Genomic DNA, 24,958 nt, shown 5'->3' on the forward strand with positions numbered 1-24,958 from the left:
CCGCCCCGCGCGGCGATGCCGCTCTTCATGTCCGACGAGGAGCTCCGGCTCCTCGGCGGGGACGTGGCCGCGGTCGCCGAGCGGGCCGACGCCGCCATCCGCGAGCTCCGGAACCAGGTCGACACCGTCCGCGCCGAGGCCGACGCGGCCGCCATCGCGGCCGAGCAGACCTGCGCCCTCCTCGAGCAGCGCTTCACCGCGCTCTCCGCCGAGGTCGAGCGCTACCAGGCCGAGGCGGCCGACCGCGCCGCCGCCTCCGAGCGCCGCGACGCCGATCTCGCATCCTCCCACGCCGAGATACACCAGCTCCGCATCCAAGCGGTACGAACCCTAGATTTTATTTTCCGGCTCGACTGATGACAGTGTTTTGTTAAGCTTCCTGCACTGACCACTTCCGATGGCACAGATTGCCAAGGATGGCGAGGTTGAGCGCCTCAAAGTGGAGATCTCGGAGCTGCACAAGTCCAAGTGCCAGTCGCTGGAGTTGATCGAGCAGAGGGACATCGAGATACGGGAGAAGGATGGCGTCATCAAGAGCTACTACGATAAGATTGTGAGCTCCCCTAATGACCTCTCAGTTCCAGTAGTATTACGCAGCAACCGGAAAGCTGGTTGTACAGCGAGTTCTGAGTATACATTATCTATCACCTTAACAACTTGTTGCTTGGTACAATCTGATCTAGTATTTGCACGTATTTTGCAGCACCGCATGTTGCTATTACTGGTTGCTGGTTTAGGGTTTAGTTACCGAATTTAACAGTAGGATGGTAGATCAGAAGTTTCTGTTATAGCATATCATCTGACTTTTTTTCTGCTCAAGGGCTGTCATATTCAAGAGTCACTCCTTTTCTTGAATAATTGATCTGTAATTTGTCCGTTGAGCAATTTTGACTGGTGCTGTTTATTTGTCTGCCCAATATGTTAAATAATACTGTACTTAATGCATAATTTAGATGCTTGTTGACCTTCTAAGTGTCACCCTTTTTTTGTCAGCTATGTGGATATGTCTATAACCTTACAATTATATTATTTTTGTACCTATGGGAAGTATTATTTTTTTGAATGGTCTATATAGGAGACACGTATTGGATTTTTGTGCCCCCTATCGTTGAAAGGCGTTACTATTTTTTACTGTGTCATAAACTAACCGGATGTGCTGATTTTATCCTCTTTTCAGCTAAACCAGGCTGATGCTTCTGCTAGTAAAGAGGCTAGGATACAAGAGGCTGAAGCTAAGCTAACTCACTGTCAGTCTACATGTGATCGCATTGCACAGGTATGCATATCCAAAGGTTTAGGTAATGTTGAATACCTCGTATGTTCAAGGTTCTTGTCAGCCTTTTTTTTCCATTTTCTCTAATCTCTTGTCTAACTCACCACCCTAGTTTTCATCATTGGTTTAGCAATACTATGTAATGTTTAAGCCATTGTGTATGTTCCCATGGTACATTGTTGTTTCTTATTTTGTTCCACTTCCCTTATCAGGAGAAGGAGATTCTTGAAAAGCATAATCTCTGGCTTGATGAGGAACTGACAACAAAAGTTAAGAATTTAGCTGATCTAAGGAAAGCAAATATGGATGAGGAGTCTAGGTTGTCAGCAAAGATTGCAGAGGTTAGTTTCTTTAATTAGTTCTTGACATGACAAAGATGGGAAAGAAAGCATCAACCTGAATTTTTGGTTTCAGCTTGAAAGAGAGAATTCTGAATCTACAAGTTCCTTGAGGCGAAGTAAAGAGCGGGTTTCTGAATTAGAGCAAAGAGTATCCTATATGGAAAAGGTAAAATTCCTGACTGATGGGTTGTGCTATTTCTCTCATCCATCGTCTAACTTTTGCCGTTTCATCTTTTGATGAATGAAGGAGCTGTTCTCTGCAAAGGATGCTTCAGCTGCTAATGAACAGCGCCTTGGCACTGAGCTCTCAACTGTATGCCCCCTTCTTCCACTCCATTTTGTATTTTGTCTCATTTTGCTACTTGTATAATACAATTTTGTATTACCATAACATAAAGAAAGGCATTCTATTAACTGCTCTAGTGTTTGAAGCATTTCGAATTTATATAGCTCTTCAATGCTGGATAGTAATTTCAGTTAGGTATGTGGAACATAGTATCAGGGTTAGAAGTATTTAGCTGTATGTTTAGTGGTTACTCGATTTAGGAATTCAGCTTCATATAATCGTGTAAGCCAATCACTGCTCTGAAGATTGTGTACAAACATGTTTTTTCTGTATTTTTCTTGAGAACAATCAATGGGCATTGCTTTTTGATCTATTGATAGATAGGAAATATCACTCTGTTACATAATGTAAGCTGTTATAGCAAACTAAAATAGTTTGCTAAAATGGTTTACATTATGGAACGGAGGGAGTAGTTATTTGCCAGCCTGAGAGCAGGCTACAGCGATAAAGCAAAGGAGTAAGTGAAACTAGAGTCGAAGCATGTGCCTTAGGCCCAGTTTTGACCAATTGGAAGTCTCATATTTTATGGTGCTTCTTAGGCTCAGCCTTGAGCGATTGGAAGTCTCTGATGGTGCTCAGCATGTCTGGCACTGACGAGGTCCCCACAAAGAATTTAGCCCCCCCTCTGATTCTAGATCCACTGAGCAGATAACATGGTTATGGAGCTCAATTCTTTACATAGTGAGGGGGAGGGGATGCCAGGGCCATGATCTGCTGGGCGGCGAATCGCTGACTTCGCTAACTATGGTGTTGGAGCATGATAGGACATGTGCTATGCACTTTGACAATATTAGCTCATTCTTAGAAGTTCTTGCAAAGATCCCTTCCGCTGTTCTGTCTATTACTTTACCCTATTTTATTACAACTGTTCATATCTAATAATCCCTTCCGCTGTTCTGTCTGTTACTTTACCCTATTTAATTACAACTGTTCATATCTAATAGTCATTCGGTTAAAATCCTGAAAAAAGGTCATGAAACTTGCTGACCTTCACAAAGAAAGTTCTGATGAATGGTCAAAGAAAGCGGGGGAACTTGAAGGTGTTATTAAAGCATTGGAGGTAACGCCTTTGCTTATTTTTCATCCATGTATTTTTATGTCCCATTTATGGATAGGGAATTCTTAGCTCGTCAATCTTTCTGCAAACAGACACATCTGACCCAAGTAGAAGATGACTACAAGGAAAAGCTTGAGAAGGAGACCTTAGCCAAGATTGATCTTGAAAAGGTATATTTGCAGATTCTTTTTTGATACCTAATTTTGTAGATTCTATGTGTGACACGCAACCAAGTGTTGGACCTCATCTCCCTTTCTTTTCCAAGTAGGAGGTTGCCGAATTAAAGCAGAATATCGAGAAGTGTGAATTTGATCTAGAAAATGCAAGAAAGTCTGGTGAATTGAGCCTCGTTCCGTTGACCAGCATTGCAGCAGACCTTGCTGATTTATCAGACACACAAATGAAAGAAATGTATGATTTCTAAACTCACTGGCCTCTTTCTGATAGTGTACCTGTTAGATACTGAGAGTTTCTTCTCTTTCGTGTTCACGCATCAATTGTAACTGAAATATCAGTCTTCTCTTTTTTGTTAAAGCCATTTGATTATACCATTTTGACCTCTCAACTCCAATTGTGATATCGTCTGTGGGGCATATCCAGTGCAAACAATGCACATATGCTAACCCTATCAGTTCATACATCAACTTCAAACAATCATTCATTTTTCGATTTGCCACTTTTTGATTCCACTTTGTTTTCTGTTCTGCAGGACACCTAATGCTGTAAATCAGAATGACCTAATGATAATTCCAAGAGTACCCAGTGGTGTTTCTGGGACTGCATTAGCTGCTTCTCTTCTCCGCGATGGGTGGAGTGTATGTGTTATCTCATCTGTACTTATTGTCTTTTGTGCAACATTGCATGGTTTTTCATATTTCAAGTATTGCCTGTTAACATGTCGCATTTTATCAGCTTGCTAAGATATATGAGAAATATCAAGAAGCTACTGATGCTTTACGTCATGAGAGGTGGGGAAGGAGACATGCAGAAGCAGTCCTGGAAAGGGTACATTATTGTTCTTGTCACTATCTTTGAGTTTTAATCATGTATATAATCTATCATGGTTTCTCCCCACTGTAACTGGTAATTGGTCTATATGCAACCATCACAGCAATATATTTACTGTGCAAGTCATAACTGTCTCAGAAGTATGTCAAATGATGGGCGTTGTTTATTTACTTTCTTTTGGTAACTCTATTATTTCACACACATGTTATCTAGAAAGGGAGGTAATTTGGACCACTTGTGCTGCAGAAAAACTGTCCTATTATTCTTGTTGGACCATACAATCTAAAACAGCATCTGTGTTGAGGGATGACAAGAAATTTCTCTGTTTCTTCTCTTTCAACATTTCTCTCCTTTTCTCTTTTCTTATAGGATTTGTACTGGATGGCATGGAATTTATTTGTGAAATGTATAAAATACACAACACATGCAGTCATTATCATGTACCATATTTACTCCTAGCACTAAACGATGGGATGTGGAAGTGGGATAATCAAATCTGGATTTATTAAGAAGGAAAAAGAGCCCCAGAGTCTAGAATGAAAGTCAATGCCACATATCCCACTTCTGCATCCTGGAGTAAAGCATATTAATTCCTGTACAGGGATCAGATAAAAAAACATGTACAGGAACATGGAAAAACTGCAAGCCTTTTTTTTTTTGATTATTTGAACTTATCTTGACACATGTGGTCATCTTTGGTGGTTTTGACTAAAAAATAGCATTTCCAGAACATAAAACGAAAACAAACCAAATTTCTGGTGCATTTACATGTGGTCATAATTTTTCTTTCCTCTGTTATTTTATTAGAGCATTACTGAATTATCTTTTTTTTTTTTACTTCTGCACAACAGGTCTTGCATGAAATTGAAGAGAAGGCTGAGCTTATCTTAGATGAACGAGGTAATTTTTCTGGTGAACTCTCTTAGCCCTTTAACACATTGGTTAAACATGTATTGATTAATGATGTAACAGCATTGTAAGAACGTTTGTACTGTGTTGCATGCTCAAACGTTTGAACTGTTTATTTAGCATGGGCGACCCAAGTACAGCTGAGTGGGGCCTAGGCTCCTCTCAAATTTTGGATTCTCTTAGTATTAGTACATATTTTGAAATAAAATTACTTGAATTCTGCAAACTCAAAGAAGTGCCCCACTCAAATGATATGCCCCCGGTCATGATTTTTCTGGGCCCACCCCTGCTTTTTAGCTAACTCTTTTCCCTTAACTCAGCTGAGCATGAGAGGATGGTGGAAGCTTATGCTCTAATGGATCACAAATTACAGCAGGCATTGTTGGAGCATGACAATTTTGAAAATACCATAAGGAACCTAAAGGTATGCAGACATTACGACTTCTTAAATTTCTTAGAATAAGCTTTAATTAACATTAATGTGTCTTCCAGTCGGAGTTAAAAAGATGGGAACGCGATCATACTATCGCAGACAAGGAAATAAGCGACCTTACAAAACAAGTGAGTCTTTTACCACTAGGTTTCCTCTTTGTTTTATCCGTTTCACTTACCGGAATTGAGAAAATGTAGTAGAATAATATGTAGTTGAGACTCCATAATTTGTGATAGCATCTCACTCTGAACATTTCATTGATTGTTGAGTGCAACGCTGCTGGGTAGCATGGGAGGATCTTGAGTTGTTGGCAGCCCTGATCTCCATCAATCCTCCAGTTGGTTTAAATCTGATTCGTTTGAATATAATCATTTGTACACATACACTCATCATATGTTATCACCAAGAAGGTGGTTTACGCCGGATACCTATCTTGTTTTAGTGTTTGCACATCTTTTTATTACAAAATAAGAGAAGCACACTAGATACTAGAGTTTGGCAATGATTTTTCTCATAGATTGTACAACACACTCGACACTTACACCCTAGCTGCCCACGGCGGTAAACAGAACCAATAGTTCAAAGCAGCCTGCTTTCACAGTTAGGCCCCTATGCCATCACTGACACGAGGTCCTTTCTCTCTCCCATTGGAACACTCTGCTGTTCTGCTCACAGCCAGATGGACTACAATTATTGAGGATGACTGGAGTCAAAATCCTTTCTTTTTGTCTTGGAGGCGTGCGTGGTCAACCACGAACATTCCAGTGATGTGGCTGGAGTTGCACAGTTTCTGTTTGACTCAAAGTAAAATTATTTGGATTCAGATGGACTCGCTTAGTAGAATATTTATCTAATTTGGACAAGCCTGGTCTGATACTCTGATTCTATCAAGTTTCTTTTTGGAAATGTATGGTTTGTTGTCACAGTTGGTATCAATATTTATGACATTTATATTTGAAAATATGATCTGTTAATTGTATGATTTGTCATCTGATTTTTTTGTAGGTCGCTGTTCTTTTAAAGGAATGTCAAGACATACAGCTTCGTTGTGGTTCTAGTCTTTCAAATGTAGGTCATGGTGCCTTTTCTATGACCATAAGGGATGGCGTGTCTAATGATGAAGGCAATGGTCATGAGCATGTAATCCTCATTCTCCTTGTTACAGATCTTTTATTTTACTATAGTTTGACATGTTCTATCTGCTGTAACCATCTGATAATCTGTGGCAGATGACATTTAATGATATTAATGGGCTTGTCCAGCAAAATGTTGAGCTTCAAAATAAAGTTCACCTGCTTTCTTCTGATCTTGACAAAAAGGACATGGAACTCAGGGTATGGTGATGTCTTACTTTATCTTTGTCTTATTTATCTTTTATCCGTAAGTACCGGGCTGTTCTGGTTTCTTTTCCATTGGCAACATCAAACATATGCTCATTTTTGTCCTTTATAGGAGAGCTTTCAAGTTGAGCTGAAGAGAATCACGGATGCTGCTGCATCCAGAGTTGAAAAAGTTATGAAGAAATCTGAAGAACAAGCAATAATGATTGAATCTCTTCATAGATCTGTGCGTCTTGCATAATCTTCTTGCCACGACCTTGAAAATCTTCTGACATGAAATATTTCTGTTCTTCAACATGTCACTTACAAACTGCATGTAACATCAACCCTAATGTAGTTGATTCTTTAGGTGGCGATGTATAGGAAGTTGTGTGAAGAACAGCAGAAGACTCGTTCTACTGTTGAACACATATCCAATAATCTTCAAGGTTCACTCTCAAGTCTCATGTTGATTTCAGTCCAGGTTTAGGTTATATTTACGTCTTGCTTGGATGGTATGTGTTGCTGTGGTGATGCCCTTGGTGGAGGTGCTAGTAACGTATTAACTAGATGTCATGATTTTGTTTTCATTGTCTAGACGATGGCAGGAAGGACCTGATGGTTCTATTTGAAGGATCACAGGTAATATTCTGAACAAGTTACATAGCATATGTAATTACCCTGCTGTTCTAATGGTTGTTCTCACTGAACACTCAATCTTGCCCAGGAGGTCTCGAGAAAAACATATGAACAAGTCTCCGAGCGGGCCAGAAAACTTGATGAAGAGTTGACTAAGTTGAGGTTGTTTTTCTCTGCTCTCATATCTTGTTTTCTGTGTAAAAAAATCATTGTTAAAATCTTTACCTTATAGGAGTATTTATTTTGTTTTTCTATCACTGGTGGACAACAAGATCAATGATTAGGAAGTTCATAATATGCTCTTTGGTTGTTGGTGTCTGTAGGACTGTAGCACAGGAATCATAATTTCCTTTTTGGTATCATAATTTTTTGATATTTCGATTTACTTTTGTAACTGGTTCTTTGTTATTTTCATGAGAAAGAAAGATATAAATGGTCCAAAGAGTTGTCATCTAAGAACTATGCAGAAACTGCAGCTCACAATATTTAATGAACACTTATGTCGAAGTTGGATCTGTATAAGTAAAGATGTGGTTGGCAATCACACCAGATCAGATATCTTTTAAGTTTCGATATGATGCATTTCTCAGCGCTTCTTTTGGTTACTTGGAAATCAAAATATGTGATGCTCTGTTGGTTACTTGGAAATCAAAATATCTGATGAATAGCGGTTATTATTCATTTAGGACTGAGCTTGGGTCTTTGCGGTCTGAGCGTGATAAGGCAGTGCTTGAAGCTGAGTTTGCTCGTGATCGTCTTAATGGGTACATGGCAGAGATTGATCATCAGGTTCTGTGTGTGCTGCTATTCTCTTCATATTCTTTTCTCACTGACATGGCATCATGAAGCCTCAGTTCCTTAGAATATGATACCTCCTTGTTGTACGCTCATCCTAATTTGGTTCATACTTACAAATACAGAGGAAGGAAGCTAATTCTGTTTCACTCAGAAACGCGGAATTGATGCACTTAGTAGTTGATTATGAAAAAAGACTCCGTGAAAGTATAGATTCTATGCAAGCTTTAGAGGAGAACTCAAGGAAGCTTTTAATGGAGGTGTGTTGGGTTTTATTACATCCCTTAAACAGTTCTAAGATCTTGAATCCTGACATAACTTCCCAACTTTTAGGTGTCTACTTTAAAGCATGAAAAGGAGATTTTAGTCAAGTCAGAGAGAAGATCTTTGGATGAGGTCCACAATTTAACCGAGAGAGTGCACCGTCTGCAGGTTGTTTTCTTGCTGCCACATTCGCTACTTTGAAATCTTGTTCTCGTGGCTTTTGATGTTTTGCAACTATGGATGATTGTGTTGCTAAATATGTGATTTAGTTCTCTTGCAAACATTACCTGTTCTGCTATTACACGCAAATTTATTTTCTTACAACATCTTGTGTATGTGCATTAAATGTTCAATTCTGTTTTCATACAATCATCTTTTATCCCTGTGTTTGTTCATTCTAGTATTTTCTTGTCTGATATATGGACAACTAGATGTGGCTTTTTGCACTGTTTGGTAGTATAATTTTGAATGATTTATTTTGTGTGGAAGACCAAGTTATTTTAGCTATTTGCGTTCATTTGAAATCTTGATAAATGTGAATAGGTTATGTGTTCTCTGTAAGTATTGGCGTAACCGCGTAATTTTAGATAATGTTGTAATTTGGCATATTTGGTCGCATTTTCTTGAATTTTTTCTTTCACTTTTTCTGAGATATGCTGCATTGTAGGCCACTATTGACACAATTCATACTACTGACGAGGTTCAAGAGGTATGTTCTGTTCAGACGAATCATGAAAATGTTTTAATTTTGAATGGCTCTTCATTAATCTGTGAATCATGTAGAATGCAAGGTCTATGGAAAAGAGAAATCAACAAGAGTACATCAAACGACTTGAGGTAATGCTCTATTTTAGCAGCAATGATGCTGTACTACTTACGTCAACATATTGTTAACAGAAACAAAAGACATCTGGCATGCCTTTTGTTTTTTGGGCCATCTGTTTCTCATAGGAAGATATCACCTTATTTGTTCATTCTATCCTGATTACTATAAATCTGTTTTTTTTTGTAGAGAGACTGGGCTGAACTAAAAAAGGAGCTCCAAGAGCAACGTGATCATATTCGAGTCCTGACACTTGATAAGAAAAGTGCTTTTGACGGCTGTATGAAGCAGGTAGAGGATATGAGAAAGGAGCTGCAGAGCTCATGGAAAGCTTCTAGTGATGCTGCATCGAGGGCTGCTGTTGCAGAGGTCCGTTCAAATAAATTTATACCAAGTTTGTGAGGGGGCATTATCTGACTGTTTTGACTTGGTACATTCTGTAGGCGAAGTGTTCCGATTTGGAGGCGAAGCTCAAATCTAAAACGGTAAATAAAATAAGTCCAAAAGTGTGACCGTAAAATTTCAGATGTATACACATGCTGTGTATTGGAAAGTTCATATTTAATAAGCTGCCATGTTTGGGTTACGGAACATAGGCGAGTGCATATTTTGATTTGTTTTGCCCAGTAAAAACAGAGGGCAGCGGCTGTTATTAGCATAGCAATTATAATGATTAAAAAGCTAGAGTCAACCATGGAGCAACTGATGCTTTGACAATTGGTTGGTTAACATGTGTCACCTGTTTACAGTTTGTGTAGGCGCCTGGATTCCTGTTAAACTTTAGATACATCCGTATCTTGATAAAGTTGAGCATTTTTAGTAATGTATGTCCATTCGGTCACGACAGTTCCCCTAAAAATGCCCCATGCGCAAGAATGATTACTTTATATTCTGGTATGCATAACTCTGTTGGTTTCTGGATTTATCTATCAACAAATCGTCATAACCCAGATAGTTAATTTGTTTGTTATGTAATAGTGACCAAATTGCAATTGTTCCTAACATGTACTAGTAGTTGCCTCTGAAATTGTGAAGCAATGCTTTTTGGATGCATTTCCATTGTAAGTTTAAGTGTCGTCTTATGATAATTTTCTTCTCATAAAAGCACGATGACTGTCCCCAGTTTAGGTTAGGTTTCAGCATGGTAGAATTCCCATAAATGCCATTGTGAGACGGAATTCCCTGCCTGCTAAAAAACTACTCCCTCCGAATTTGTGCATAGATACATCTGAATTTGCGACAACTAATATGGACTGGAGGTAGTACGTCAGGAATCAGTTTCCATATTGTTGTTTATCTTACTGATTCTACTTAAAACATGCACTATTCTGCACAATTTTCCTTGTCTTTGGGGTTTTGTCTACATATTAAGTTACATCGTGTGCCCTCTTCTGATTCTGCTGTTATTCTGTTAGATCATATTTAGGGATGGTGGTCATGATAACTCATCAGCAACTCAGGTGTGTTAGTCTTCTTCTGCCATTGTATCTATGTTCATATTTTCTATCAGAATGCAATTCTACTTTCACTGTTCACTAATGTAAGACATTTTAGCAGGCTAAATTAGCTAGCTAATAGTGAATGGAGGGAGTATATGTTGTTTTTCTTCAATGCTTACTTCCACTGTTCACTAATGTAAGGCATTTTGGCAAGCTAAATTAGCTTGCTAAAACGTCATATATTATTAGTGAACAGAGGGAGTATATGTTTATTTTTCTTCAAAACAAGAAAAATGCTTGGGGGTACCACTGAATGTGGGCATCTGGAAATTATGCCAGCAATTATTATACCCTCCACCTTTATGCAGCCTTGGTGCAATATGTTGATTATTCCAAATATTCTGCGTTTTGTTCAGTTTAGTACTTGTTTCATCATTCTTGTAGGTGAATGATGAGCTGTTCCGGCTGAAAGAGGAGTTAGAAAAATACAAGGAGGAAGCACAAGCAAATAAAAGCTATATGCTTCAGGTTCCCCTCTCATCGTGCAATTTCTACTGCAATATTTTTTTCTTCTGAAGTTCTCTTATTGATTAATCCATTCATTTCCTGATCTATATGAAGTAATACAATTACATTCCTGTACAGTACAAAGAAATTTCAAGCTCAAATGAAGCTGCATTGAAGCAAATGGAATCTGCATACCAGGATTACAAAACGGAGGTACTAAAAGCATGATAGTTCTTATGTTCCTTCACTGAAAGTGCGTATGAACTTCTTTTATTTATTTTAGTCTGAGATTGCCAAAAGAAGCTTGGAAGATGAGATTGCTAAGTTAAGGAGTCAGTTGTCTGAAATAGAGAAGAGATATGTAATGAAGTGTGAAGAAGCTGCCAGTGCAATTGAAGCTAAAGAGAAGGAGTTCAATACTCTCATGAATGAGATTGTGATCCTTAGAAATGAAGTTACCCAGAAAGTGTAAGCATTTTTTCACCGTATAAATAGGCATGGGGACACTTCTTTCTATTATTTGTTCATACTACCTTTTCCTTTTCTCTAACAGAGAACGAATTGAGAATTTGGAAATTAAATTGGCTTCATCGAAGAGTGCTCTTGATGAGCAGTGTAAGCGTTGGCGCAGCGCTCAAGACAATTACGAGAGACAGGTATTAGTCTTTTTCCTTTTTTTCTAGTAGACCTAGTTTAAGAATAGCTAAATGGAACATTAGTAAACCTAGAGAAATGTATAAGTGTCCTTTTGCACCTCTTGCTGCACATGGAGGTGGTGATTGATGCTGGAGCCACAGGCCCCTGTCATTCTTAACATATCTTCAAAGGAGACTTTTCTAGTGTTAATTGGCCGAAAATAATTGTATCACGAGGGTCTTTAGGTTCTGCAATATTAGACCTAAGGTTTAATCATTACTTAATTCACTCATGTTCTTATAAGAAACTCTAAAAATCCTAGGTGTTTCTACAGAATGGTGAACTTTGTTGGAATACATTTTGTTTCATAATGCTATCTCCATTCATTGCCTGCTTGATATATATATTAATACGAATAATGTTTGTGCATTAGTTTTGTAAATTTCGTTGGCATGTTTATTATCCAACTTCAAACAAATGCATGCCACAATTTTGGCATGTTTGCTACTGAACTTCAGATCACAAGCTTGTGCGTAGGTGATCAAGTATGATTTAGCACCCTTCTTACTTTTCTTAAGTGCTTGTAACGAAACATACTTGTTTCCATTTATGGTATCACATATGCTTTCATCCTTCTTCTGTAGGTTATCCTGCAATCTGAAACGATACAGGAACTGACAAATACTTCTAAGCAACTATCTTCGCTGCAGCAGGAAATTGCAATTCTTCGGCAAACAGCGGATGCACAAAAGGCTGAAAATGTAAATTATGGTGCTCAATTCTTTTAACACTCATGTCAAAAGGGTTGATTGGTTTGTGCCTTTGTGGTGAATTTAACTTCATTATGGTTAATGTCTTTTGACCAGTCGTAGCATCCCACAGTAACGCAGATCCTGCTGTATCTTGTTTTAGCCAAAAGCCCGAACATCAAACTGACTGTGGGTTGCCATGAAAATCTGCCTCATCGAGCACTTGAGGCATAAACGTTGTGGCAACTGACGGTGCACAGACTAGTTTCGAGTGCTTATCAACATATTGGTCCAAACTTTGGGCCATATGTATTTGTTCTTGTAGGATTGATTTTCTTATGCTCCTAATACTTGATTCTGTGTCTAGGTAGTTCATTTGAAAGACCTGACTGCTATCTTAAAACACGCCATTCTCTTTCCTAATAATACTGTACTCCTTCAGGTCTACTGGGCCAACAATAGTTTATATATTGTATTAGCAAACCGTTTATGAATGTCATCTAGTTTTGACCGTTTAACTTCTGAGCCCTTTCTGCTCTGTGTCTTGTTAGAACAAGCTTGTGCCCCGATAGCAATGTGTTCATTTGAGTAATGGACCAAAAAGATTGTGAGGAATAATTGAATCTGATCCATTTGTCCATAACTCCATATTAATGTCTCGGTATCAGTTTCCTCTGTCACATTAGTAGATTATATGATATCTTTCATGGCATATGTGTAATATCTTTGATGTGTTCAGTACTTGTTCTGAAACTAAAAAATCATGTTATAATTTTTTCAGGATGCATTAAGAACATTCGGTCAGCAAGAAAAGATAGAATTGGTAAAAGAAAAGGACGAGGCCCTTAAAAAGTATAACGAGCTGAATGACCAGGTTTTTAGCTTTCCCGTGTTGCCATATTATTATTTACTACTACCTCTGTCCACAAAAGCATGTTGCAAGTTTGTTTAGATGTATCTAGACACACTTTAGTGTATAGATACATCTGAATTTTGACAAATCTCTTACATCCTTTTATGGACGAGGGAATACTTAAGCATTTTTTTGTAGCATGTTTTTCTTCTGTTCAAATCCTGCTTGTTCTGAGTCTAGGCATTTTGCTCTCAAAGTTAAAATAATATTTGGTTGATTCTGTGTCTAGGTATTCTTGGTGTAGTGTTGCTAGTTGGATGCTATTGGTGTTTTGTACATTTTGATTATGTATAACCGTATTCAAGCATGTTCATGATAGTTCTTGGTGGTCTTAACTTCTATGAATTGATTCATTGAAGTAAAATTTAAAGCTAGTTAATTATCAGTTTCCTGACCATATTATTGAGTTACCTACACCAACGGTGTTGAACTTATGGAGGTTTAGAAGTGTATTTTGATGTTCATTCTTTATAGATTGTTATCTGGTGCTTAAGCACGGATAAAATTTATTCAGTAATACTGTTTGAATTTAGGAAGTGTCTGTTAACCTGTCCCCTCACTGATAATGATGGCTCTATTGTTGGTGTTGGCAAACTGTGATGTGTCAAAGATGACTCCATAGAAACTCATGACGTACTTTAATTCATTTAAATAATATGAATTCTAGCTATTTATTGCTGAAAAGTGTTACTCTGAATATTTAGAAACTAACTTATTCTTGATCTGCTCCTTTATTTCAAGTCCTTAAGAAAATGAACCCTGATAGCTCTGCTGAAATTTCAGTACTCCCTCCGTCCTAAAAATGATGTCTAGACTTTGTCTAGGTACGCATGTATCTAGACACGTGTTAGTGTGCATATACATGCAAATTAAGAAAAAGTTGAGACATACTCCCTCCGTTCTTTTTTAATTGACTCAAATTTAGTACAAAGTTGTACTAAATCTGAGTCAATTAAAAGAGAACGGAGGGAGTACTTTTTAGGATGGAAGGAGTATATTTTCCCCATCTGCAAGAGAATGCTACTCCCTCCGATTCATATTAGTTGCCTTTTGTATGGATGTATATAGAACTAAAATATGTCTAGATACACCTATATTAGTAGGAACTAATATGGATCGGAGGGAGTATTTTAATGTCGTGATATTGTTCGAAAGATGTTTGTCTAAATATCTAATTCAAACTCTTGGTTGGAATGGTTAGACCTTTTATGAATTCTTTGTAAATATGGACTCCTATTTGTAATTTCTCTGAACTTTGTACATATTTATAAAATGATTTTCCCTACTGTTAATGCTCAAGAAAAACTATTGATTGAAATGGTTAGTGGTGCTAGTCAGTTGACAACGTATGTGGTGCCAATCAGTTGGCGTAATGTCTGCTTGTTATTCTTTGCGACTACTTTGAGCGGTACTTTATCTCACGATTTTTTTATGGGGAGAGCAGAACAGAATTCTGCACAATCGACTAGAAGCTTTGCATGTGCGCTTAGCTGAGCAAGAACGGGGTATCGCTGGGCTTTCATCGCAACGTACTGACTCACATGGAGAGGATGATTTGCACAGTGTCATCAGCTACTTGCGCAGATCAAAGGAAATTGTAAGTACACATTTTGTTTTTCATTATTTTTGTTGTGCGATTCCTTGCTCCTTGTGGGGGTAATATTTATTCTCCCATCTATTCCAGGCAGAAACAGAAATATCGTTGCTTAAGCAGGAGAAATCACGGCTTCAGATAGAAGTAAGATATGCTTGCCCCCACACTCTGTTAGTCAAAGTGCTTTCAAAACTATAATGGATATAGTGGGCACTGAGTTCGTGGTGATTGGGATTGCCAATTGTCAATTCCTTAAGTTTTTCTAGTAGTGCAAGTGTCCTACCCATTTGGTATTGCGATGCTCAGCTCATCATGAAGACATCCAGATGGCACTGACCCCTGGTATCAACTTAGCTTGTCTTATTTGCCTAATTGGCACCTATTATCCCACTACAGGATGTGCGGTCATTGCATGTGGTTCTGTTCTTACAGTAGGTTGTGTGTTGCCATCTTATTTCTTCCCCCGACTGAAATATGTGGTAATTGAGCTTAATTTGTTCTAGGTGGTTCGGAAGTGTGTGTAAGGTTTAATGTGCACTTTCTTCAAGCAAATGGCCACGGTTTAGCTGTTTGTTTGCATGAAGTGGGAACTAATATTTAGACATGATTTCAGATAAGGTTACCTGCTGAGACATTATATGTGGTGTGATTTGTTTATCTATTTTGAGTGAGAACTGCGCCTTTTTGTACTTGATTTCTGCTACATTATTGGCAGATTGTGTGTGAAGTGCATCAAACCTAGCATACTCCCTCTGCCCTTCAGCCGAGGTGTCGAAGTTTATTGCGCTTTCTAATCAACTGTATTTATTCTGATGTTTATATAGCTGGAAAGTGCATTGAAGTCCAGCAAGGAGGCACATGAACTACTTCGCAGTCAAGCTGATAGTGCAAGATCATCAATGTTCAAGGATGAAGAGTTCAAGTCCCTGCAGCTCCAGGTGCCCCCTTTTTTTAATCTTATGAATATTCAGCACTTTTGCACATTTCCTCCAGGTGCCATGTTTCTGTATCTCATTTCCCTTTTGTTTTTGAAATGGATTTGCTTAGGTGAGAGAAATTAATTTGCTTCGTGAGAGCAACATTCAGCTTAGAGAGGAGAATAGACACAATTTTGAAGAATGCCAGGTCAGCTAAATCTTGAAACGACTACAGTATCTACTCTTTTGAATGGCACATGTTTGGATGTGCTTAAATCATCAACTGTTGATTTTCTCTACAGAAATTTCGTGAGGAGGTTCACAAGGCTAAAATCGAGGCTGAAAGGTTGGAGAAAGTTTTACTGGAGAAGGAGGCAGACGCTGAAATATGTAGAAAAGAACTAGCAATGCAGAACATTGAAATAGCAAATCTAAACCAAAGGATTTCTGAGGTATCTATGGTCATTTTTCTAACACATTTTCAGATGTATTTTTGTTTTTAATAGATACTACCTCCGTTTCAAGGAATAAGGTGCCCTCGTTTTACGTGCTTTTTGTTTGACCAATAATTACTTTAAATATATAAAGATTTTTTTATATGAAATTAGTATTATTAAAAAATTCTTTTCAATACGAATCCAACGATACTAATAACGTATAATATAATCAAGATTTTGTTGCTCAATTTTTATGGTCAAAGTTCGTCTTAAAATACGTGTGCGCCTTGTTCCTTGAAACGGAGGTAGTAGAAGCTAATCTGAGGCATCTATGGTCATTTTACTACCATTTCCATTTGTGCAATTAAAATTATCATTCAAATCAATGTATCTGTCCAAGAGAATGAGTAGGCCCGTATGTGGTGTCATGATATAATGATTTTACTAGTTTTGCTAATAAATCTGTTATACTATAAATAGTTGGGTTGGTGATGCTGATTCATTCAGCTCTATCAACCCCGTGTCAACCTACCTTAAATCTAAGATACGAAAACTATGTTCCAATAAAAGTAGTACTGTAGTACAGATTAAGATGTACTCCTAGTCACCAATGAAGCTCACTAGGTGTAGGGTTGATGTTGGCTGAGCACAATAGCGCTGAGTGTGGAGTATGGTGTTGGATCTGATTGCAGGGAGAGTATGCCATCTCAATGGCGGTGACATGTTTTCGCTTAATATATTTTTATTATCTTAGGCAAAAAAACAGCTTTCAACTAGTAAAAAGAAAGCTGTGTCGCTGCGCCAGACCAACTACATGTTCCTTGGTGGTGCATGTGTATAGAGCAGTGCTGTTGTTTGTGTTTTCAGTTTCTTGGGTGGTGTTATAAAGGGGAAGTTGAATTCTTAGTGGCATGGACTACTGTGAATGGAGGGGCTGCCAAAAATATTCGAGCTCGACAAACAGTTCGCGTTCGACTCGTTAAAAGCTCGGCTCGAGTTGTTGTCAAGCTTGGGCGAGCTCGAACTGTTCTGCATAGATCGATGAAACATGCACCCTCTCGCTAATACCTCCAGCCACGTTATTCCTTTGACCGAAGAGAAACAAGTCAAAGCCCATGTGAAGTTCAGGATAAATGCGTGACAGTAAATAGAGTGCTACGTCTACCAGCCACAACCGACAAGCCCATCTTCCGAGAAAAAAATGCCAAACTACGATCCAAAAGCCTAACTTCTGACCCAGCCCGTGAAACCTCTTTGCAGCCTGGTATAGCGCACAGTTTATCACCAGGGCGCTGTAGAAATGATTAACTCTTTAGTACCACCTCTTGCAGTGGAGAATTTCAGCTGGAGCATCGTGTATAAGAGAAGCTAGTGGGAAATCTGTTGGCACAGCGTTTGCATGTGATACCAGATGAGGCTCGTTTAATCTCGCGAACACTCGACGAACCGAGCTCGAGCCTAGCTGTAGGTTTGCGAGGCGAGCTCAAGCCGAGCCTGTTGGTGTTCGCTTGAGTTCAGCTCCTTGACACCCCTAAATGGAGCTGATGGTCTTATTTATGTTATATGTCGTCTTCTGTTCATTCAGTTGGTGTAGTATATATTTTGTTAATGTTTTCCCCATGCCCTAACATTATGATACAAAAATACAAACTTTGCATTATGATTGTTCTATCAGATGTTTATAGTAGTTATGTTCTCAACTTTTGATGTCTTTTGCAGCTGGTTGAAAATAGTAGAGGCGTCGATTTGAACACATATGAGACCATGAAGGTTTTGTCATCTCACATTGTTTTTCCATAGTTCTGAGATATATAACTTTGTACTTGTTTCATTAGAAAAATGGCCCCTTGATATTTCCTCCTCAAGTATTAGCTTGTACTATTTTCACTGTAAAATGGCTCTTTACATTACCTTGGGGTGCCTTCCCAGTTGTCCTACCAGCCAAGACCTACCATATTCAAGCATATAACATAAATAAGAACATTAGCTCCATTCACATAATACTATATCTATCCTATTTTGTGAGAGGGTAAAAGTTAATTGGAAACAAACTTAACGCACTTTTTAGTGCCTTCTCATTTGCTGCAAATATCCAGTTAGATTTACTTACACGTTCCTCTCTGGAGGCAGTCTTGCTTTGGAACCAAAACTGAATGTACTTGTCGGTTCCTTCTCATAAACTCTGACTCCAGTTTAAAAAAAAAAGGACGGTAATACTTCTTAGACTACTGTCTAAAATTTAAGGCTTAGTTTTTCTTTTACCTACCAGTTGACCTTGAGAGGGAATTCAATTGAACTTGAGCGTGCAAAAAATATTCTTTCTGAGAGGGAAGTTGTCATAAAAATTTTGGAGGAGAAGCTTGCTGGCTGTCAGTCTGAATTCGGAGCCAGGGAAAGGAAGCTGACTGACATTGAGGTCTGTATTGAGTAATCTTGTAATATGAGTATTGTACATTTTATGCTTGGCTATAATTAATAAACCATTTCTTTCCATAGGCTAGTTTGAGATCTGAAATCGACAGACAGAAGAAGCTCTACGGCTCCATGAAGGTAAGAATTTCGACCTGTTTTTACTTCTGCAAGGTATGTTCTTGACCATGCATTTTCATGTTTTACGGTACCTTGTTAATCTCGCAGAAAAAGCTTGAAGTGTCAGCAAAAGAGAAGGAGGATAGCCTTTTGAAGCAGATTGAAGATCTTAAATCTAGTAATTTGACACCATCCCTGCTTGTGCTCTAACATATGTTATTTTTCTAGTTGTAAATCTGATATACTTTAGCAGGTCAGAAAACTATTTCGGAAACTGCAACTGATCAGGTTGTAAAAGAAAAGGAGTCCAGGATACAGGTTAGCACTTTGTGATTAAATGACATTAAAATGTTCATGCTGCTAACACAAACACATATAATAGACACTGGAAAGAATGTACGAGAGGGAGAGAGAGGAGAACAAGAAAGAAAAGGCGTTCAGAAAAAAGAATCAGAAGGCATATGTTGACAGCCTTGCAAAGCTAACAAAGGTGCATTCTCTCTCCACCGTATTTAATGATATATTTGCCCATTATGTAATGCCTGGTAGTTGACACATGATAAACGGATGTCAGTCCTTTGTGTCGTGTAGCCTCCAGGGGATTTTTACTGTTATTTTGGTTTTAGGAGTTTCCTGGAACGTTGCAAATGACTATTTTAAGGTTAGTTTTAGTAGTTGACACATGATCCTGACTTATATTACTCCTAATACTATTCCCATTTTTATCTGAAAAAGTAGGAGAGATGAATAGAAGGGATTAAAATAAAAAGATCAGTAGGCTCTGTTACTGTAATGTAGAGCAGGAAATACTCCACAAGTATAAATGTCCAGAAAGGAATCATGTGCAGTTCCAAATTACTCTCTTATCCTTTTAGAATTTTTTTTGAAGTCTTTTCCGTTGAGAACGAAGTCTACAAAGCTTATACAGTGCTTCCATTGCTTCTGTGTTGTGTTGAATAATACTCTTCCTCTCTTCCTAAATATAAGAAGTTTTGGAACTTCAATTTGAATTCCCACAGCCTCTTATATTTAGGAAGAGAGGTAGTATCTTTTAGGAAGAGAGGTAGCTTCAGAACTTCAATATGAATACCCACAGTCTTATAGGAAGAGAGTTAGTATCTTTTATGAATGTATCTTCAGCTGCATTGGCTGCTTAAAGCATTCTGTTGCAGTAGAGAAACTACAATCACAACTAGTTGAGCCTGGACCCCATGTTGCATGCTGCAAATCTAAGTTCTCAAAAAATGTGAAAAAATTCAAGTATTTGGATTATGTTGCATCTTGTGCACCTAGAAAATTTCATACAAAAATATGATACTGTGGGGCCCCTCTGGACCTATCTATTCCCCAGTTTCCTGCTCGATGGGTGGATCTTTTTCCTGCACTTTGCTGTCTTTCCCATTCGCTTCTCCAGCGCTCTGGTTATGGTGTGCAGCCTTAGCTTGGGGCGGCGCCTAAGACGTCCTGGCGAAATTCCAGACGATGCAAATCTCTAAGACTACTCATAATGGGAGTAACATAGCTAGTAACATCACACATCTCAAGACGTTTTGGTGACGTGGCATGCCAATAAATGAACAAAGAGAGTAAGGTGGTAACTAGCTATGTTACCATAACATCACACACCCCAATGCAAAATGATTCTACAACATACTAATGACACAATGCATGACACCACATATAAGTTACTATCCACTATGAAGGTAATAACTTAGACTCGTAACATGGCATATGTTACTAGTCTAAGTTACTCCCCACTATGACCAGCCTAAGTGCATGCAACGCATTTCTGTTGGAGGGGCCTAAGCGAGAAAAACAACTTTAGTATGTTGTGTACTTTTTATCATGGAAGATTAATTGTGGGCAATAAAAGCGTTACTCCCTCTGGCTCCATTAGATTGACGTGGATTAAATTGGAATTATCACATTTGAATGTATGGGCTGCGACAATTAAATCAGGCCAGGGGAGTACTTGATTTCTTTGGATTCATATTTGCTCCCGGAGCATTTATTTTGTCCCTCTATATGCTTGAACGATCTATCCATTGGCCCACACTGTCTCTTTTGTATCTAATACTTCTCTGTGCTCAGGTTGTTAGTTCTTTTCTGTTACCTTCGTTCCAAAATGTAAGCCTTTTTAGAGAGCTATATTAGCTTTGTAAAAAGGCTTACTTTGCAGAGTATGCACTGCAGTACTTTTGAAGGTAGATATTTTAATCATTATACGGTAGCTGAAAATACAAGACAAATCAAATGGCATTATTTTTGCAGTCAATTTGTACTTCTACCTACATGATAGTGATCAAAGCTTCAAGTTGTGGACTGGAACAGTCCCACACTCAAGATTAGCAGAATGCAAATAGTGCAGCAGCATAGGGGGTTTATGTTTTCTAAGGCTTAATCTGTTTTGTGTTTTATGTTCTTGCCAAAAGGCTTCATATCGTGTTTATGTTACGTGTGCCATCCATTCACCTTTTTAACAAATATTGGTCACAGGAAAAGAAACAAATGGAGGAATTAATAGAGAAGCACAGGCAAGCTGTGAAGGAGGCGATTGAGGTACAGTTTATGCGATTTCCCATTTCCTTAGTTGCTGTTGGTTGTGGAATTTCCAGTATATGTATACTTTGATTGTGGGACCCTGGCTCTTATTAGAGACCTAACACATTTTCCTTCAAGTAACTTTCTCATCAGAATTTCGTGTGCATTTTCTACAGCATTATTCTGGGCAGTCATCTCAAATCCCGTCTGGGTCTGCTGTGGAGCAGCAAATCCGTTCATATTTCCTCGCTGCTAAGAATTGGGAGGAATCACCTAACCCGTTCGAAGATGGTTCAACGAGTCAGACACCACTTACTGAAACTTCCACTGTTGATACAACTACAGCAGGTACTTTTCAATCCATTTCTGTCGATGGTGTAATATTTTTTAGTTGAAACATTGCCACAAGTAATCATGTCTACTAACTACCATTTAATAGGTTTGGTGTGCGAGGTTTGGAGTAGATGGGAAATAACCTTAAAAAAGGACACTAGTTATCACAAAAACTTGACATGCAACTAAAGTGAGCTGATATGTACACCCCAACTGGACTGATGCATGCTTGTGCGTTATATTGCATATCAAACAGTTTTCTGAATGTGTTATGATATTGAGCTTATTCTTCACCGTAATGTATTTTGCAATCAGGATGTTTCTCCTTTCTTACCCATCCTTTAATCAGTATGGGAGTTAACTAGTCTTCTTTTTCCTCAGGTCGGCAGGTAGCAACTCCACCAAGGCCTCCTACTCAGCTTAAAGTGATGGAGGAGAAATCAGTTTCTACTTTGACCAGACCAAGTACTGAACAACGTAAACTAAGAAGGCCGCTTGTTCGACCCCCTCTTGAACAACGGGTTGAAGAGCCTCAGGCTGATAGTGATACACCAATTGTCGAAGGTTCCACATTACAGGACAAAGGTGGCGTGGCACTGGAGCGAGGTTCTGCAGCAGTTAAGGAGAAAGGTAGCATGCCAATGGACAAAGGTGGCGTGGCACTGGAGCGAGGTTCTACACTAGGTCAGGAGAAAGGAGGATCATCACTGGAGCGTGAAACTTCTGGTGGTGTGTCTGTATTGCCTTCTAGTCGCAAACGTCTCATATCGTCATCGCAGGTGAGAGATGATGCTTCACAGGGAGAGGCTAGTGATGCCAATCCTCCATCAAAGAAACATAAGGAGGAATTTTCACAAGGTACCAGTGAGATGAAAAATGACCAATCGGCTCCTGAAGATGTAACGGCTCAGGCTCCTGTGGTGTCTGTGGACAACCAAGATGGGCAACAGCTTACAGAAGAGATGGACATGGATCAGACGTCCATTCGAATTGAAGAGGTTGAGGAGACGAGGGATGATGATGTGAGTCCTAATGATGACATGGAAGAACAGACAGGTGCATCAGTGGACATTAAAAGCCAGGATACTGAAGTTGATGTTGACAACAATGCAACTGACGTGGAAGATGTGCCTGTCAAGTCTGAGGCTGTAGTGGAATTATTTGATGAAGACCAGAAACTCGAAGGCGGGAAGGAAGAGGGACAGATTGCTACAACCACGGACGGTGAAGATGAGAGGGAAGAGGGGGAGTTGCCGGAGGAATCCGAACAACAGTCGGATAGTAGTCCCCTGCATGTTGATGCAGATATGTCAGAGGAGACTGGAGAAGGTGAGGCAACTGCTGATCGTGCTGCGGTTGAACCAGACCAAAGCCCTCTATCACAATCAGCTGGAGTAGACGCCTCACCAAGCAGATCTCCTGCACGTGAACCTTCCCCTTCTAACCCAGCTCAAGTGGGTGCATCTTCCGAACAACAGAATCCTGGTGCTGTAGCAGAGACTGGTGCTAAGGGTCGGGTGGTCAACTTAGCAAAAAAGATGCAGACCAGACAGGAGAAATTTGGCCGCATCTCTCCTCCACCACCTTCCAGCGGCCGCAGTGGTGGCCGCGCACCACCACGGGGACGGAAGCGTGGTGGCAGTGGTGGCCAGTCGCAGTGAAGTACTACTGGTCAATTTGACTCGGTGCCCAATTTAGTAGGTCAGCCTTTGCATCTGCATCTCCCAATTGAGTAGATTCTTGGTATCAATTTTCTAGGAACTTCTAGACTTGGTGCCCGATTTGGGTAGCTTTTGCAATGGTCTTTCTACTGGATCTATTTTGTAGTAAACATATGTTGGGTGACAGGTTTACAAAGGTTGTGTGACTAATCAGCTCTCATATGTGCTAATGGTGCTCGCCAGTTGCTTTGACACTGCAACACTAACATCCTAAACTTAGTCATCCCTTTGAGTCATGATTTGAAGTTTAAGCTATGCATTCTACCGTTGCTGGATTTACAAACTCTGCTTAATTCTGCGGTAGTGTTACTGGATTTATGAATTTCGTGGACTGTATTCATATATTTCCTAGCGGTGTCATAACCAAGTGTTCCTCGTTTTGGCCACCTAGTACACCGGGGTAAAGACATGTAACCATGCCGCTGATGCTGAGCGTCATGGCAACACTTAGTAGTCGAGCAGCTAATACCAAAGTGTTATGGGCAAGCATGTGGCACCGCTGATGCTCCCATCAAAACGCGACCTGTATTAGTATGGAAGGAGTAGTACACAGAAGATTACAGCTGGGGACAGAACATAAACGAAAATACAAACAGCTTCTTCAACATTTGCAAGGAGGACCTCAAACACAGACTGAAAACATGATTTGGAGCGACGAGGCTGCCATGGCACGCAGGGGGCGTCCGAAACGACAACTTGCTTAGGATGTTGAAGACGTTGCCCTTCGGCCAAACCAGTTATTGGAGCGGCAGAGACCGCCCTTCTATCGCTATAGAGAGACTCCTGGTGAGCGTCGTCCAGTGAGGATGAGCTCGATGTAGACCGTCCTTCAGCCATCGGATTTAGAGGCCTCCTGGAGAACTTTGACTAGCAACCTCGAGGGTGGCTAGTACTCCCCAAAGAACTCCTTATGTGAAGCACCAAATCAATCTGGAACATAGATGATTGAGGGAGAAACCTTCCAGTTCGGAGACTCGACTGAGCTTAGTCGAGGATATCTCGATGGCTCGCCCCCACCGTGGACTTGGCAAGCAAACCATAACAAGAACACCGCTGCCACCCGCTTCTCAACTTCGGTGACGACTGACTCCAAACCGGCACAAGGCCGAACAACACAAAGCTTGAACCTAACCTAGACCCAGCCCTACTATATACACTACACCGGGCTCGTTTCCCTCCCCAACTCCAGCCAGCAACGCCGGCGGAGGATGCTCGGGATCGGGCTAGACAGGGGAAAGCTCTTACGGCTATCAAGGGGCTCTCGAAGGTGAAAGAAGGATCGAGAGTTGAACTAAAAGAACGATACTCTTACACTGGAGGGAAGAGTCCCACAATAACGAAAGAAAACCTAGCCACCACATCCACAATACATTGATACCCCCTCCTCCTACATTGCCCCTCCTCCTTCGGCTATCATGGTGCTCTTATGCTTTGA

At 39.7% G+C, this 24,958-nt stretch overlaps 1 protein-coding gene across 1 annotated transcript; it reads left to right on the forward strand.

The window, feature by feature from the left end:
- Window positions 1-23,796, forward strand: LOC124693104 (nuclear-pore anchor). Its single transcript, XM_047226558.1, has 48 exons — window positions 1-321; window positions 407-553; window positions 1,178-1,276; window positions 1,486-1,614; window positions 1,688-1,780; window positions 1,862-1,927; window positions 2,931-3,020; window positions 3,110-3,187; window positions 3,286-3,428; window positions 3,727-3,832; window positions 3,930-4,022; window positions 4,877-4,925; window positions 5,255-5,358; window positions 5,427-5,495; window positions 6,373-6,507; window positions 6,597-6,701; window positions 6,820-6,933; window positions 7,057-7,135; window positions 7,285-7,328; window positions 7,414-7,487; window positions 8,012-8,114; window positions 8,246-8,380; window positions 8,454-8,552; window positions 9,052-9,093; window positions 9,168-9,221; window positions 9,397-9,576; window positions 9,651-9,692; window positions 10,623-10,667; window positions 11,091-11,174; window positions 11,292-11,366; window positions 11,437-11,621; window positions 11,707-11,809; window positions 12,434-12,550; window positions 13,320-13,412; window positions 14,896-15,048; window positions 15,136-15,189; window positions 15,870-15,983; window positions 16,093-16,170; window positions 16,265-16,414; window positions 18,119-18,169; window positions 18,669-18,815; window positions 18,896-18,949; window positions 19,037-19,106; window positions 19,182-19,246; window positions 19,311-19,418; window positions 21,425-21,487; window positions 21,646-21,817; window positions 22,184-23,796. Exons 1-48 carry the CDS (start codon window positions 16-18, stop codon window positions 23,461-23,463), a joined length of 6,039 nt encoding a protein of 2,012 aa, XP_047082514.1. The 5' UTR covers window positions 1-15; the 3' UTR covers window positions 23,464-23,796.
- Window positions 23,797-24,958: the final 1,162 nt, after the last annotated feature.

Source organism: Lolium rigidum, chromosome 2, assembly GCF_022539505.1.
Source record: "Lolium rigidum isolate FL_2022 chromosome 2, APGP_CSIRO_Lrig_0.1, whole genome shotgun sequence".
Taxonomy (NCBI): domain Eukaryota; kingdom Viridiplantae; phylum Streptophyta; class Magnoliopsida; order Poales; family Poaceae; genus Lolium; species Lolium rigidum.

Excerpts from the sequence above, each read along its gene's own strand:
- LOC124693104 (XM_047226558.1), top strand. The coding sequence starts at position 16 with ATGCCGCTCTTCATGTCCGACGAGGAGCTCCGGCTCCTCGGCGGGGAC. Across the intron at positions 7,329-7,413 it reads TTCTATTTGAAGGATCACAG|GAGGTCTCGAGAAAAACATA; the intron begins GTAATATTCTGA and ends AATCTTGCCCAG. Across the intron at positions 13,413-14,895 it reads ATAACGAGCTGAATGACCAG|AACAGAATTCTGCACAATCG; the intron begins GTTTTTAGCTTT and ends TGGGGAGAGCAG.